General features: G+C 37.8%; 2 protein-coding genes across 8 annotated transcripts in view; one reads left to right on the top strand and one right to left on the bottom strand.

The window, feature by feature from the left end:
- Nucleotides 1-12,952, top strand: part of LOC116178911 (scoloptoxin SSD14-like) — a 36,539-nt gene extending 23,587 nt beyond the window's left edge. For 5 of the 6 annotated variants that reach the window (XM_031498568.1, XM_031498566.1, XM_031498567.1 and 2 more), the window contains 8 exons: nt 6,192-6,409; nt 6,459-6,639; nt 11,339-11,536; nt 11,582-11,831; nt 11,880-12,070; nt 12,131-12,371; nt 12,463-12,576; nt 12,626-12,952. In XM_031498568.1, the coding sequence (XP_031354428.1) occupies nt 6,192-6,409; nt 6,459-6,639; nt 11,339-11,536; nt 11,582-11,831; nt 11,880-12,070; nt 12,131-12,371; nt 12,463-12,576; nt 12,626-12,772 (1,540 nt within the window). In that variant the 3' untranslated portion in view covers nt 12,773-12,952. Of the gene's footprint in view, nt 1-6,090; nt 6,107-6,191; nt 6,410-6,458; nt 6,640-11,338; nt 11,537-11,581; nt 11,832-11,879; nt 12,071-12,130; nt 12,372-12,462; nt 12,577-12,625 lie in introns of those variants that run through there. The other variant, XM_031498570.1, reaches the window with a different exon arrangement.
- The window catches only part of LOC116178914, a 195,833-nt gene extending 178,727 nt beyond the window's left edge, over nt 1-17,106 (bottom strand). For both annotated transcript variants that reach the window (XM_031498573.1, XM_031498572.1), the window contains exons 1-2: nt 16,948-17,106; nt 12,084-12,108 (exon numbers count right to left, since the gene is read on the bottom strand). In XM_031498573.1, the coding sequence (XP_031354433.1) occupies nt 12,084-12,108; nt 16,948-17,073 (151 nt within the window). In that variant the 5' untranslated portion in view covers nt 17,074-17,106. The remainder of the gene's footprint in view (nt 1-12,083; nt 12,109-16,947) is intronic.
- Between the last annotated feature and the right edge of the window lie 543 nt (nt 17,107-17,649).

Genomic DNA, 17,649 nt, shown 5'->3' on the forward strand with positions numbered 1-17,649 from the left:
TGTCCTAAATTAGACAAGACTAGCTGATTTTTGGTGAATTGCTAGTATATGATAAGGTGAGTATTTTCTGAAAGTTCCCCTCACTTCCTCTGCTTCATCCGATACAGTGGCAGAAAGGGCCTAAGCACGAACTTATAAATTAGATGGACTGCTGATCAAACAGTTGCATAGAGGTAGAAATGGCCCTAGCGTGGGCGCGGCCATGATGTGCACGTTTTAGTTATTTTCTAGGGGAATTTTCCTAGTGCTCAAGTTTTGAGACTATTGTAGCCTTGGAAAATGACATGTGTCACAGTAATTTATTTAGAAAACGTGAGGTTAATGTTGGGTTAATGCTTGTTTATTAGTTGATTTGAATTTCGCGCCAGGTGAGTGAACATCATGGCTGCCCCCATGTAGGTGTCATTTGGGGGCATCCCGGCTTCATTTTTTATTTCTGATTTACAAAGTACATTAAATATAAAAAGACCCGTGTGTCCTCAATTTTTATTTGCGAGTAAAATAAACCCAAAATAAATTATTGAAAAGCTGTGTTTTTAGTCCGAATTTGAAACGCTTCAGTCTAAATATGTCACAAACCTACAACCAATCACGTAGAAGTGAGCCGGCAACCTTGTGCGAGGGTCTGACGTTTGTCGGATTTGACGTTTTAAGAGGCATGTTTAACTGCATCTAACGCAAAACTGAACGGCAAGTGACAAGTGCCTGTGACAGGTGACGCAAGTTACAAATGACATTCTCCTGCAATATTGCCAATTCGTTATGTCATCTGAATGGTTCTATGAGCTGATTGGTCGGGCTTATTACGTCACAGATACCGCTACAATCATATCGTTTTGAATAAAGCCTTAAAACCGCACATGTTCATTATTTTTTTCATCATCCTGCACAAAGCGGTAACTCTGCTCGGGCGAAGTCGCAGTTTCCCTCGCACGGGACAATAATTTAATTACATGTAATTAAATGTAAAATCTTGTAAAGTGCTGGAGGTAACATGCTTTGTATCGTGGTGAGTTGACCATGAGATATCCGCCAACCCATTCTGTGGTGTCCTTGACGGTGTACTTGAAGATACACGCGCTGAGAATGTAAAGACGCTGTCTCGGACATTGGAGGAAGAACTTTCCTCCCCTATAGTCTATACGCAGCCAAATTTTGATATAATATGCAATTGAATGGTGGACAGATCATTGAACGTTTTCCTCACAGCGAAATACTGGTAGCTCGTTCAACAATTTCCTTTCTTTTTCCTTTTCTGAATAAAGCTGAGGTCGAGTTACACCCCGACGCCGCATGTAAAAGAGCGAAGTCTCTTTTGTGTCACCAATTTTTTTCACGTCTTGTACCCACGCTAAAACGTTTGTTTTTTTAGCGCATTTTCCAAAAGAAAAATGAACGCTATTGTCCGAACTTTGTCCGTCTGTACCACTACTAGTCCTCTGGTTTAATCTTTTTCGTTGTGGTTTTTTTCTTAGACGGTGTAGTACAGCCCAGAGATCAGAACGGCAAAAGTTTATTTGGATTGGACTTCCCTCCCGAGTTCTTACCGATTCTGTGCGGGGAAAACGCGCTTTCGTCGGTCGAAGGTGACCACGTTTTTAACTTGTTAGGTGGTTTCACGAAAAACATTCCACCCGAGGTATCATATGCACCCTAAAGTGTCCGCTTCAATATGCGGTTATCACAATCAAGATGTCGGCGTCACTATCCGCTTGCTTTACTTGCAAGCCACTATCTCTCATTTTGCATGAATCATGCTATCAAACGTGTTTTGTTTATTCTTTAGACTAGGAATTGCTCTTGTTTGTTGGTAGCGACCTTATGCAGATCGAATACTGCATCAGCTGCAACGAGATCTTCTGCTTTGCTGACAAAACTTCCGTGCTCCTTGATGGGTGATGGTCGTCAAATACCAGACTGGCCATAGTGTCTCAGTATGTATCCAATACATACTGAGATACGAATGGCAAATATGCCGGTAAGTAGCTGGTCGCGGCCGAACTCCTTTCCCGAGAAGGAATTCTTCGTCGACAACGTATTGCACTTGGTGCATCGGTACACTATCAGTGTATGGAGCATACTTTTAAACAGTTTCGGCTAACACTGATTTTGTTGTTTTCCTCATGTAAGGCTCATTCAACAACGGTGGCTTCACTGGATTGGGAGGGAGCTCATTCCTTGTAGTTTTACGTTTCATTGTAACGTCACAGAAATTATTACAGACAATTTCTTGTGTGGCTATTTTAAAGAAAGCGCCTTAAAATGAAATTAATTATTGCAGTTATTGTTATTGTATAGCACAACCATAGTCATTGACCACAACGACCGAAATTCGATGGAACACAATAGCGATTTCATTGTTTTAGCGACTTAGGCCCTTTCCGAGGCCCTTCCTATCGCTGTACCGGGTGAAGCAAACACCCCGCTGGACCTAGCCCCCCCACCATTGTGAATCAATTTAAGAATGGTATCCAATTTATGAGCTATTTAGGAGCTTTTCATATCGCAAGCTTAAAATTTTAGAGCTCGCTTAAATCCCTAGGAATCGAACATTCCTTATGGGGTGGCCGAGTCTACTTGGACTCAGCCCCCCCACTGATCAGAATTACTTTTTCAAATTAAATTTTGTACTGGAATTACGAGCTATTTAAGAGCTTTCATTTACAAGTAATTTCGATTTTTGAGCGCCACCCTTAAAAGAGCAAATAGATATAATTGATGGGGCGGCCAGCTCCACTTGGACGTAGCTCCTCCTCTGTTATTGTTTACTTATTTCAAATTAATTTTCATGCATAAATTACGAACTATTTAAGAGCTTTCATTTACAAGCAATTTCGATTTTTGAGCGCCACCCTTAAAAGAGCAAATAGATATAATCGATGGGTCGGCCAGTTCCATTTGTGACTGTGTTACAGCTTCCTAGTGCGTTTAGTACTTGTGTGCATCCAAGGAAAAGTCCTGAATCGACTACATATGAGTCTAATTCTGCAATCGGTGCTTTGTTGTCTGTTACTCTAAAGATTTTCCTTTTAGTAAGGTTTTCTGTTAATATAATTGAGCAACTGCCGTCAGGATTGCGTATACCTCGTCTTGGAGCAAGGGTGCTTTTTGTCCTAGTTTATGAAGCCCTGTCAATTGCTTCCGTACACTCCACAGCCGGTGCCCTCCGTAGTTTTTGAGCCATTTGTGTAATACACGATTCCATTCAGCTTTACCTTACTAGTATTATCCTGCCTCCCATCCGTATCGAGCGGGGATTATCATCTTAAACAGTTTTTTTTATCACAAACTGTTTTGGTTATCCTCTCAGTTATCCTACCGAGCTATTTTACTTTTAGATATTTCATCAAAGATTAAGTGAATGCCTCACCCTTGACGATTCCTCCTCTCCATTAACTCTCAGCCAGTATGCCCGTCTGAGTGCCTCCGCCATAATTACCAGGTGTAGTGGCGGTTCATATAGTTTCCATAGTTACTGTCAGGGACGTTATCATTGTCCTCGTAATTCTAAGGCAAGCTTTGCGCTGCAGCTTGATCAGTATCTGTATGTTCTTCTGGGCAAAGGTCTGATCCTACCACACCAGTGACGCATACGTAATAACTGGTATAATTATTTTAGTGTATATTCAGGGACCTTGTGACGTTGTTCGCTATTTTTTCCATTTGTAATTTGAAGTTAGGCGCTTGGCCGAACGTGATGCCCAAGTGTTTACCTTCTCTCACTACCTGTAGCTTGGTGCCCTACATTGCAAGGTCCTTTAGCTTTGTCGGCACTTTTGTACGTGAGAAAAGTTAATGAGGTTTGTTTCTGTTGAATTAACAGACAAGCCCTCCTCTTCGCACTATGATTCCACTAGATTTAAAGCTCCTTGCCTCACAACTGATACGATCCCCCACCCCCCTGGAGCTGCTCTCGCTAGCTCTGACCTCAAGCAGTCCACCGATACCATGGATTGCGCATGTGATCAGCAGCGCTCTCCCTTGTGGCGACATTCCGTAAATTGGGGAAAAGCATCGACTCTGTCAAGGATCCAGGCTTTGATTCGCCATATGTCCTCTTACCGAGAGTCTCCTGGTTCCTGTCTCATTCCTTATTAGCTTCCGGTGCGCCGCTCCGGAGAGTTTTTTAGGCTCTTTAATACCGGTGCTCTCGGAGTAGTTTGTTGTGTTTTCTGTTTTTTCTTGGGCCATAAGAGTGCCACGAGTATGGGGGAAAGAAATGTCCACTCACAGTCGTATGCAAACACAGAGAGTACGTACTGATGCAACTAACCGGTAGCTCAGAGGTAAGGCTACTGTGAAATGGACCTGGCCGCCCTCAACGATTGACTATTTGACCTATTGAGGGTGGAGCTCCAAAATTAAACTTACTTATTAAATGAAAACTTTTCAACAGCTCGTAATTCATGGACAAAGATTAATTTGTAATAAATAAAGAAAAACAGATTAGGGGCTACGCCAGAATAGACCTGGCCGCTCCCAGGATGACATCTATTTGCTCTTTTTAAGAGTGACGTTCTTAAATTGCAATTACTTGTAAATGAAAGCTCTTAAATAGCTCGTAATTCATGCATAAAAATTAATTTGAAATAAGTAAACGATAACAGAGGAGGGGCTACGTCCAAGTGGAGCTGGCCGCCCCATAGATTATATCTATTTGCTCTTTTAAGGGTGGCGCTCAAAAATCGAAATTGCTTGTAAATGAAAGCTCTTAAATAGCTCGTAATTCCAGTACAAAGCTTAATTTGAAAAAAGTAATTCTGATCAGTGGGGGGGCTGAGTCCAAGTAGACTGGGCCACCCCATAAGAAATGTTCGATTCCTAGTGAGTAAAGCGAGCTCTAAAATTTTAAGCTTGCGATATGAAAAGCTCCTAAATAGCTCATAAATTGGATACCATTCTTAAATTAATTCACAATGGGGGGGGGGGCTAGGTCCAGCGGGGTGAAGCAAGCGGAGGAAGTATGAGAAACTTTCAGGAAATACTTACCTTATCATATACTAACCTCGTACTAATTTTGTATATTTTTTAACCTAAAATGCCTGGGCTAGGTATACGGTATAAGTACTACATGAAATTGTTTAGTTACCTTCCATTTCCAACCCTCATCCCCTAGACCCCTACTGACTTTCTAAACAGCTCTCGTATTGGTATCTACCCACTTCAGGAGTGGAAAATTTCGAGTTCTAATTACAGCCCATTATCTCAAATCTTAAACCGGCTCCAACTTCCAAGTCAACGTACGTTTCACAATTGTATTAAAAATATCTAAATGTGTTTGTGACAAAATGACGAAATTGGGAGCGGATTATATAATAATTAATTTTCAATCCAAAACGTCCGAGGCAACACTGTCGCCCAACCACCCGCAGGTAGTAAATTACTAATTACCAATTAAGGTGAAAAATTGGTGTATAAATGAAAGCGATTACGTGTATGTAAATAAACTCCGTTAAAGGCTGAGTGCGCCGACGCGAATGTTTCTATAAAAACAGTTGGCAACCTTCACACGGCGATTGTTTGTACCTCTCAAACGTAAACAGCAGCCAGCCGTTCAAAGTTTTCAGTGTTTCTGTGTCTTTTGTAATCGAAATCTACAGAAAAATGTCCGAAAGCCACTTCGACGAATATGAACATTACAATTTCGACCACGACAAACACCTCTATTCGGGCCACAGTGGCAAGCAGCGTACGAAAAAGGAGGCGAGCGAACACACGAACCACTTCGACCCCAGCGGGCATTCCAGAAAAATCGTCAATAAACTCGTTAATACCGAAACGAATAAGAAAAACGAAGTTAAGGCCAAAAATTAACGTGACTTTGTGATTACTAGACTAATTCCGCTGACGATAAGGATATGTGATTTTACACTTACTATTAATTTAATAAAAAAAGCAACACTGCCTTTTGTTGTGTTAATAGTGATTAGAATTTAACTGCAATTGTATTTTCCAATATTAGCAATTTGTAATTGATTACGACATAATAAAAGTTGGTTTCTTTAACTAATTACGTATTTGTGTGAATCTGAAGGTCAAACGTTAATTAACAACAACAGGATATAATCAAAAAGTGATAATACAGGTTTTGTAGTTTGCAAACAAAGTAAGTGTTCTTATCTCGCCTGACAACATTGTATGTACATAATCATAAGGTCAGAGACTTAGATAATTAAAGTCTTTGTTTACAGAAATATTTTGGAGCGAAACGGGTCGGCGGTCGATGCGGCAATCGCGGCGCTCTTCTGCAATGGTGTCGTCAACATGCAAAGTATGGGGCTCGGAGGTGGTTTTCTTATGACAATCTACATTCGTGACAGCAAGACTGCGGTTACGTTGGACGCGAGGGAGACCGCCCCTTTGAACGCGACAGCTGACATGTTCAAGAATGAGAACGAGTCGAAATACAGTTGAGTAGCCGCCGGACTCGGACGGGGTCTGTAATTCGGGAGTTGCAGGTGGTCGAGCTATCGGCGTACCCGGTGAGCTTAGAGGATATTGGGCCGCACACGAAAGGTACGGTAAATTACCGTGGAACGAGCTGGTGCAGCCCACTGTCGAACTGTGCGAGCGAGGCTATCACATGAGCAGCCCGCAATTTGAGGTTCTCAACAAAATAGGGAACGATACTAATTTAAGGCATGTTTCCCAATCTTTTAGTTAATTTAAGCAAAATCGGTAGGTATAGTCTCAGAATTTCAAGGAAAATTGTAAAAGAAACTTACCAAATCGCTGCTTTGAAATTAGCGCGAACGCAGAGGAAATTCGTTGACAGTTTCAATTTTCGATCGATAAAAAGTAGGGTTATGATCTACCGCCCCGAGTTTAAAAGCTCGGAGCGCCACGACAAAGATCGACGGAGTATGTAAAGTTGCCTATTGACAATCGGCAAATTTGGTTATTTATAATATTAATTTGCGTTCTATGGTAGAAACATAAACATAGGCAAATGCAAATTTTCTATCTGTATAAAACAGAAGCTATATTTTTGCGCTCTTGAGGTAAACTTTGAAGTCGTTTTTCCAAGATAACTTATCTATAAATTGTCATGAAGTTAGCTGCAATTAAAAATAAAATGCAATATATAAAACGATTGCAGGGTAAACATTTAAAAAAGTTAATTGTGGGAAGACTGATAAAGAAGTGTTCACCTAAGACACTCAGCTGACTCAGCAACAACAAAAATCTGGGCACACAGATTTTTAATCATTTTTTTGGAAACGTGTAATGCGACAATAAAAGCACCTGTGAATGTGTCATCCACTACAAAGTATAATCCATAATATTATGGCTTAGTCATTATAAAAACGCTTTTAATGCATGAGTCAGTCATACACAACTTAGTTTGAATTAAAGTACCTACATGAGTATATATACTCGAATTCAATTTTATTGTACCATATATAAATTGCCATTACGGTATCAGGGATCCGTAAACAATGGGTTTACAGTACGTGATGCCCTCAAGAGGCATCTCCAAAGGAGTACAATCTCTGGTGTTGTCATCAAAGAGACTACATATATTACGACCAACATTAATAAAATTCAAATTAAAGTTGGCTGAAATCTGCCACTTTCATTTTGTGAAAATTGTTCCACTAGATTTTCTAGTACGCTTTAGAACCTTTTTAATCTTTTCATCTTCATTTATTTTTGCTTGAATTTTAGTTGGGATTGTTTTTAAGAGTCGTAATTTTCTAAAAGGCGTGATAAGGCCAAATAAGAAATTTGATTCGGCTCAAAAAAGCACCAATATATTGATAGTTTCTTTTTTAGTCAATATCATTACAGGTTGGAAAAAATTCGTCGCAGTTTAAAAGTGAGTATATTTCGGACAAATTCCGATAATTAATGTTAATCAATGATTAAAAATATTAGATTGGGAAATGTCTTACCTTATAATCCAAGGTGGCTAACATTCTAATGTGTTTAATCATTGATTGACGATCATGCGTCCTTTGTGAAACCGGAAATTATGCATCGACAAGTAAACAGTTCACGTAGGCCGAACATAAACTATACCTACCTCACCCACCAATAAAAAATTCAAAAAAGTTATCGTTTTGTTTTTTGTAGACATTACAAGGTAAATACACCAACTAAATAATTTAATAACTTTTTTAAGTTAATATCATTGAATAAGTAATTACTTGTTCAATGTTAATATACAGAGAGATTCACGTAGCCCGTTCGTTAGAAGTTTTAAACTTGCACTAACACTATTTGACATTTGATTCGAAGGACATTTCAAATAAAACGGTTGCTTCCAAAGGCTACTACACCTAATGAAAAATAAGAATATTCCTTTCAAGAGATGCCAATGCATATAGACATACAGAGTGTTAAAATAAAAGCGGCGCTAAATTTAAATTTGCAAGATGAAAAACTGAAGTTTTTGACATTTTTTGATTGCTAACTAAATCGAAGCAGCCCTGGAAACCTTTTCAAGACTGTCGGTGGCCACTCAAAAAATTTCTTATACTTTAAGGATTCGATTATAAAAAAGGTCACTCACTTATCTTAAACGGAATTTTTGAATGGACCCTTGCATCTTCAGATTTTTAGAGAAAAATTGACATATGTCAACAAATGTGACAGATATAGGCATTTAAATCTTAATTGCGTTCAATTTAGAAAAAATTGAAACTGGTATGTTTCTATTTTACAAAACTCAAGATGGCGCCACCACGTCCGGTATTTACGGAAGAGGTCGTACAAATTTCAAGTTTCTATTTCTGTTTCATATTCTACTACTTCTTCAGATGCTACATGTACATTCTTGTTTTTTGATAAATTCTTGAAATTTTCTGTTCCTTTGAATTATTTTTTTAGGCTCTTCAGATTCTTTATTTTTTAATTTCTTTATTGGTCCCTACGGTTACTTTGTATATATGCTCTCCAATATCTTTATTTTATACACATAATGTCAATAAAAGTGGTGCCAAATTTAAATCTCATTCATCTCTGGCATCAGAAATTGTTACAACTTGAAAAACTGAAGTTTTTGACATTTTTTGATTGTTAACTAAGTCGTAGCAGCCCTGGAAAAGAAGAGATTCTTAAAATTCCTTAAATTCCTGGAATGCTTTAACTTCTAATTTTGCGAACATTTCGCATCATTCGATTCTTCAATTTTTTATTATTCAAATCGATTAAATTTTTAAGGCTTTTTGAACTACCATTTTTTTAAATTTTCCGATGCGTCAAATATCTTAGGTTTCCATATCCTTCAAAACTTGAAACTCTTTCAATCATTCTTTTTTTGTTTTTTAGTTCGTTTTGAGTACCTACTCAAGTCGGCTAGCTCCTCCTTCTCTCCGAGTGCTGCCGTTTTTTGAATTTTCTGATGCTTTATATTCCTTAGGCTCCCTTAGAATTTAATTTCTTCGAATTATTCCATTTTATAGATTAGTTTTTTTTTTAATTTTTGCGTGTCTTCCAATTCTATAATATTTTCCCTTTCTTTAGTCTCTTCAAATACTTCGGTTTCAAGTTGTGCCAATTCTTCAAATTTCTGCGAAATACACAGTTTGTTTAGATTTTTCGGTCATTTTGGATTCCTCAGTCTCCTTAGTTTGAGGTTCATCAGATTGTTTCAGTTTTTCGAATCTTTCTCTTTTTACGTTTTTTACGTCTGCTTCTTGTGTTTTTTGAGATCTCTTAAATTTCTTAGATTCTTTAAATTCTTTAACTTCTTGGAGTGTTTTTGCAATTATTCAAATCGCTCAGATTCTTAAGGTTCCTGGACCTCCCCTTTTTTTATTTTTTTTATTTTATTTACCGATCCTTCACATTCCTTGTAATTTTCAAATCCTTCATAATCTTGAAATTTTTTACATTGCTTCGGATTTGTCAACTTATTCGAATTTCACTGAATTTTTTCTGATTCATATTTTTCCAATTCTTCAATTCTTTTTTTATATTCCTCAATTTACCCAAATTGTTAGGATTCTGTTCGTATTTTCACATTCTTTAAATGCTTGAATTCCTTCAAATTTTCCAAATTCTTTTTAGATCCATAAGATTTTTGGATTCTTTAGTAGAGTACTTACAGATTCTTCCGAATGTTCAGATTCTAGACATTCGTCGAATTCTTCCGGTTTTTAGGTTTCAATGACTCCTTGAATTATTTTGTTCCTTTGAATTTTTCAGTTTTTTTTTGTTAATTTTTTCAGATCCTGCTGCTTCTTTAAACTCTTTCACATTCTTCAAATTTAGCAAACTCATCAAATTTTTTTACATTTTTATAAGTTTCTAAATTTTTCAGACTGTTTCTTGCGTCTTTTTAGATTTCTGAAATTCCTTAGTTTCTTTAAATTCTTCTCCGGGTATTTTCCCTATTATTCAAACGTTCAGGTGCTTAATTAAAATTTTTTAGATTGCTTGAAATTCGTCAAATTATATTAGATTTATACTGAACTTTTAGTTTTTTCTGATTCATATCTTTCCTATTCTTCAAATTCTTTTTCTTTTGATTCTTCGTATCGATAAGGTTTTTCGGACTTTTTTCCAGTTCTTCCATTTTTTGTGTTAATGTGATTATATTCCTCGATTTCGCCCAATCTTTATAGGCTTTTTAAGAATTAAAAAAATGCGCTATTGTTTGCGTTTTGTCTATCCGTCCGTCCGTCCGGACCCACTTCTACCGTTTTGAACTACTTCTAGGGGAATGGTCCTAAAGTCCTGGAATTTTTTGCAGTAGATAGCCTATACCATTGTATTTATATAAATACAATGCCTACACCTTGAAGGTGTGCCAGACGGCCATCAAATTTCGCTGTCTAAAAGCCCCCCCCCCCACGAATTATTTTCTGAGATGCTGATTTTGAAAGTAAAACGTGCATAACTTTTACATACGACAACCAATTGGTCTCAAATTTTGCATCCGCATGCTTTTAGTGGTTAAACTTTAGGAAATGGGGGGGGGGGGGTAAACACATGTTCTACCCTTCATGGTATTCTAATGAAAGGTCTCATCGAAATAAATTGGTTTGTGCGACTCTTTTTCGAGATCAGTGAGCGACGGGGCCTGAGAGGGGGAGGGGGTTACAAATTAATTTTATCTCTCATTGTATTCTAATTAAAGGTCTCAACGAAAGGAACCGTTTTCTACCAACTACTGCCCTTCTTTCTCATCTCTTATCAAAGTACGGAGCGGAGGAATAAAGAGGGGGGGGGGCTAGTTTTATCCTTCATGGTACTCTAATGAAAGGTCTCAACGAAATGAACCGTTTTCTACCAACTACTGCCCTCCTTTCTGTCCTCTTATCAAAGTACTGGGTGGAGGGGGGGAGGGTTTTTCATTTAAGAGTAATATCACGTACATTTTTCATTTTAGAGACTGGTTTACAGATGCAAACGGTAAATTTAAACCTGCTGGATCATTAATCACGCCAAAGAAATTATGTGATACGTTAAAGATAATTGCCGGTAGCGATGGCAACGAGCTATATAACGGAACACTTTCAAAAATGCTCCTAAAAGATATCGAAGATTTAGGAGGGATCATTACGGAGGAAGATCTACAGAGCTATACGTAAGTTGACGCATTGTCGCAGCAATATTTTAATGAGTCTTTCAGGCCCAAATGGAGAGATGCCGTTTCGGTAGACCTGAACACCGGAGGTCATTTGTATTCCATACCACCACCAGGTTCCGGACTACTCCTAGCATTTATATTGAACATTTTGGACGGCTACAACTTCACGCGCGATAGTCTCTCAGATACTAACAAAACCATACTGACATATCATAGGATAATCGAAGCGTTCAAGTTCGCTTACGCAAGACGGACTGAGCTTGGTGATACCGACTTTGTAAACATCACCACGGTGAGCCAATCGCAATTGAACGCCCTCCCTCACGTTCCTCACTTTCAGCTCTTGCAAAATCTGACCTCGAACGACTACGCTAGCTATATTCGAAACAAAATTTTAGACAATACAACGCATTTAAATCCCGAAGACTACGGAGCGGTCTTTTTCAACAAGGAAGACCACGGCACCGCGCACATATCAGTATTGGCATCGAACGATGACGCGGTTTCCGTCACCAGTACCGTAAACGTATTGTAAGTCACTCACCGATCACTCGCTGCATGGTCTGATTCTGAAACAAAAACAAATTTCAGTTTCGGAAGCGGCGTCACATCGAAAAGTACGGGAATCATACTGAATAACGTAATGGATGACTTTTCATCGCCCAACTTCCCCAACTACTTCAATCTGCCGGGCTCGCCTAATAATGTCATAGAACCCGGTAAGAGGGCGCTGTCGTCAATGACGCCCAGCATAATCACGGATCGGAATGGAGATGTTCAGATGGTTATCGGTGCTTCTGGCGGTACGAAGATTACGACTGCAATTGCGTTTGTAAGTAGCAACGTGTGTACGACCCCCCCCCCCCCGACTATTTCTACTATCTCGTTCCTTAGGATCAGTGAAAAAATTAGTATGTTTCTAGGTGATTATGAGACACTTGTGGTTTGGAGATAACATCAAGGAAGCTGTGGATGCACCTCGGATACACCATCAGATGTATCCGATGACCATTGATTACGAGTATGGCAATTTGCAGGTAATGTGGTACATTGGTCGTTCAGTCGGCATTTACATGTTGTTTTTAGCAAGTAATCAACGGATTACAAAAGCTGGGCCACAACACAACGAGGTATTCGGAGAGAGGATCCGTAGTATGCGCGCTGACCGTGCATAACGGTACTATAATAGCAAATTCTGACTATAGGAAAGGAGGTGACGTGTATGGCATTTGATGGAAGCAAAAGAGAGAAAACCATTTTGGTATAGTTACCCAGGTCGACGCTTTACGTTGCACAAATTTTATTTATTGAATGTCATTCATTTTTAATATAGTCATAATATGTAAGTAACTTTGTAGATTTTGTTGTTTATTGTTGCATATATACTCTTAAAATATATTTTTTGATATTTCACTCTTAAGTGTCTTAATTATCAACGTGCTAGGAGACCCCCGCCGTTTGACCTCCATTTCATGTAACAAAGGGGAATTGTTGGATTGCCGAATTTGGAGATTTCATTCCGACTATTTGGATATTTCATTCCGACTATTTGGATAAGTATAATTAAGCGTTTTGGTTGAATGGGTTACAGCAACCGCCTCCGATTGCAAGTACACGCCATCAAACCATCCGATCCCGCTATGACATAGCCGAATTTTATACCGGATGATTCATTAGAAGTGATGACGGTTTGAATTTCCCGCAAATCAAAAAAATTATGAAGTTGGTACTAACTGATGATCATTTATTTAATTGCAGTGGTGTATCATCAGGCTTTCAGTAAATCGTTTACTTATTTATAATCTACAAATACTGCTTCTTTTTTACCACAAATTATAAACTAACACAAGACACAGTTACGTTTCTTACATATTTTAGTGCATCAACTCTAAAAATTGTTCAAAATGGAAAAAGCAAACCGCAAATGCCACACAACAATTAACGGCGACACTGGTTTCTTAAATGACAGTCATGACAGATCAAAATTACTAACGAAATTCAAACCGTCAATTTAATAATGCAAAAAACACTAAAACTTTATGCGCGAAATTCAAGCGATCATCACTTCTAATGAATCACCCGGTATAAGGTAAACGTTAATTTAGAGAAGATATTTTTGCCATTTTTGCTTGTCGTGAGTACCGTAAGTTACCTAACTGTTCCATAAATTGACTTTTCACCTGCACCGTTCAATTTTTGTTTGTTTGAAATTAATTTTACCGCACTGTATTTAAAACTTTTGCTTTCTGCCTTTTGAATCTTTGCAAACTATGTAAGTACCGCAATTTTGAACTTTTCCGTAATAATTTATTTTGCATTCAGACCGTATAAGTTTTGCTTTTACATTAAGTTTACCGTATCTATAGCTTTTGCTGTTTCCTGCATAATTGCTACCGCTCCGTTAATTGCAAGATAAGGTTTTTGCTTCTTTCTGTGTCATAACGGGGGGAAACATTGTCTTGCTTCCTGCAATTGCTTTCCCGTAGAAACCGCTACCGAATCCGATTATTAACTGTTCCCGCTTAGGGAAATTGATGTGCGCTTTAAGTTTGTGTTAGCATTCGCCAGTAGCCGCCCACCGCTTGCCCTGTAGAATTCCTGGGACCGCCGTTTTCCATTCCAGTTACCTGAAGCTTACCATCGCCGACCGCATCTTGTACAGGCGCAAGACAGACCAAAACCTTCCGCCGTCACCGTATATAGATTTTCTTACCTTCAATAAATTTCATTTTTGTAATTATACTTACCGTTTATTTTTTTTGTAAAAGAGAACCGAAGCCACCGTTCGTCACACACCAAATACTTCGGAACAACACTGATTTCCTAGTAATTACATATGTAATATTGGCTCTTTATTAATGCTCCCTTTAATTGAGACATTAAAGAAAGGCTTGCTTATGCGATAATTGCTCGATTAACACAACAGTCCGACAAAGTCCTTCGTAAACTTTACTATTTTAATTGGACTTAAACATTCACATTAAACGGCGTAATAAAAATATCTTAGAGTACTCAAGTAACTTGACTGTCTTGAATCAGTTTAAATATGGCAAAACTGACAATCACAATAAGCAGCTACGTTTCAACGTCCACCAAATCAAAAAAAGCAACGATTAACGTTCATCACAAAATTGACTCACGATTCACATCTTCCTCTGCGATTTAAAACATTTTTCCCTCTCTCAGTTTCCGCCTCTCGAGTTTGCGTCTTCGAAATTATACACATATGTTTTCTCATCGGCGAAACCTGCGTATTTTCAAACATAGCGCTAAGAAATATCTTATCGCAACGACCATATTTAAATGAGATAACTTTAACAAAACATTATTTGCAAAATATCCCTAATCATTCTAAACTGTTCGTTTGGAACATGTCTGATTGCTCTACCGGCGGCCAAGATGTTTAGTTCAGAACAGATTCACAACGATCACCATTCCTGTTGTGTTGGCGGGCCAAGGGTTTTTTAAACCTAAAACCCTCTACTTTCTTTAGATTCCTTGAACAACTTCAAATGTTTCGGAACCGTCAGATTATTCGAACTTACGTGACTGTTTATTTTTATTTTTTTTTAAATCGCTCACATTTTTCCAATTCTGTCAGTTCTAGAGATTCTTAAAAATCTTCTTCCTTGCATTCTTAAGATTCCTCGCACTCTTCAGATTCTACACACTTTTCACACACATACGATTTTCAAGATTTTTCTTTGCGCCTTCCGGTCCTTAAAACCAAATTCTCTTGAATTCTTCATAATCTTAACCTTCTTTAAATTCTTCCATTCCATCTCCTCGGATTCCTTAAATCCTTATCTTTGGAGATTCCATCATAATGCATTGCGATTTATCGAAATATTTAAGATTTGGAATTCTTCGCTTTCCTCTGATTCCTGAAACTATGCAAGATACTACAAGGGAAACTTTGTTGTGGAGAAGAATCGACCGGCGGGATGATTTATTTTCAGCCGTGAGTACAGTGCGAAGGTGCTGCATTCATAATACGTGAGCGAACATGTTCGTTTTGGATGCATCACTTGATCAACGTGATCGACTTTAAATTAATTATACCACGAAAGCATCGGGGTCAAAAGTACAGAACGTTTCATTGTGTTTATATTTGGGTTGGTTAGTTTTAGTTTGCTAACCAAATTTGGGCGGCTCTCTTGTTTATACGGGGAGATAATAAGATTCTAGATTAAACGGCAACCGGTAAAAAAGTTAAAGACAATTAATTAGTACTTTTGCTGGCTGTTAAAACCCTAAGTAGAAGAATATTTTTTAAAGCAAAATTTCAACTACTAAATTTCGAGAAACCTGAAGCCCATCAGTTTGTTCCTGATTCAAGTCGTCGAAATCTTTCAAATTTCACTTTCAACGAGTGGTGGAATTAATCAAAAAACAAATAACACTTTCCCATTGGTACTTTTAAGCTCTACAAGATGGTGCCAACAGATTTTGACTGGGACGTTTCGTCTTTGAGAAACCATCATCAGTTTAATATTTTTATATGGACTGGAAAAAAGTACATACTGTATTGAGTAGCATTTTTTATTACGAATACAACGATGTATGGCATAATATGATTCTTATGTCATTTAAAGGTCAATGGATTATTTTGACATTTTGTCAGCGCCTACTACACAAAAATATAAAGTTGATGATGGTTTCTCAAAGACAAAACGTCGAAATGAAAATCTGTGGGCACCATCTTGTAGAGCTTAAAGAGTGCCTATGATAAAGTGTTATTTGTTTTTTGGTATCTTTTCAAATAGAATCATAAAAAATAAAAACGGAATATGGTTAATTTGGGTTTTTTCGAATATCTTGGGAATCGATTGGAATTTCCGAATTCTTAAAACATCATTCTACTAAACCGTAAAATACGCAACTTTTTTCTAATTAAACCGACTGTTTATCTCTTGGACTTGTTTTAGATAGATTCAAAAATGAATATTTCAGAGGGAAGGATTACAGTCGAAAGGCTTTCAGTATGTTGTTCAGGGGGTGAACCCTGCCTGTTCAAGACCAGATTACATAATTAATTTCCATCCTTTCTGCTTCGTTGGCTGGATTAATAGACATTACACAGAAACCAAAACAGGTATTTTTCCCCCACATTTTCAATGGGATCACCTTTTTTCAAAAAAATGGAAAACCATCTCATTCATTACGTGTGACCCTCGACTTCCCATAAGAATGGAGTGGAGATGCCTCAAAGTCAAGTACAAATGGCCTGATGATTGGTGGGAGTGTACAATTATCTACCAGACATTCTTCGGCGACGTAGGTGAAAGTCTGTTTCTAACAGGCGACACGAGACAAATTTGTTTATCACTAATACTAAAGCTATTTGTTTACTCAACTTAATCTTAAGTTATGAAATAATAACAATGCAACATTGTTGCAGTTCTTACCCTCCCTTTTGGCACGTGTAAACAACACCAAACTTCTCTAAAAATACCACTTTCTCTACACACTAGTTTCCGTATTGCCTCGCCGTAAATAAGTAAGTAAAATGTAACGCATAAGTTGTCCCACATACAATTGGGCGATTATTTCGATGACTAACTCATTTTACGTGTTACAAGCATATTTTATTTAAGTATACTTAACGTAATGTAATGCTCTTATTATTATTTTCTAATTGGCTGATTAACTGGGACAAATTTTTATTGGTTTTTACGGCATTTCGATTGCCAAAGTCTCCTTTTCTGTGAACGGATGTTCTTGTTCTGAGAAGGATGTTGGGTTGTCTATCATTCGGAGGATTTTCAAGCGACACCAAGCAAAACTATAGTACAATTTTCTATTAGATTCCACGCTAAACCCTTTTCGAGGTAATTTATAGTAGTTTCTGGTGAGGATCGGACAACCTCATGCATCTGCTCCAGAGTCGGTAGAATTTGAAGGTTCGAAAGAATCGGAAGAAATGGAAAAATGCAAAAGAGTGTGAGTTTTACAAATTTTAAGCAACTAAAGAATCAGATCATAAGAATGTTAAAAATTTGATGCGATAAAGAATCGCAAGAATTTTTCAAGAATCCAAAGAATTTGATGAGTTTGAATATTGAAGGAGCCAAGACAAAGAATTTAACGATTAGGTAAGAAACTGGCAG

The sequence above is a fragment of the Photinus pyralis genome, unplaced genomic scaffold (assembly GCF_008802855.1).
Source record: "Photinus pyralis isolate 1611_PpyrPB1 unplaced genomic scaffold, Ppyr1.3 Ppyr1.4_LG8, whole genome shotgun sequence".
Classification (NCBI taxonomy): Eukaryota; Metazoa; Arthropoda; class Insecta; order Coleoptera; family Lampyridae; genus Photinus; species Photinus pyralis.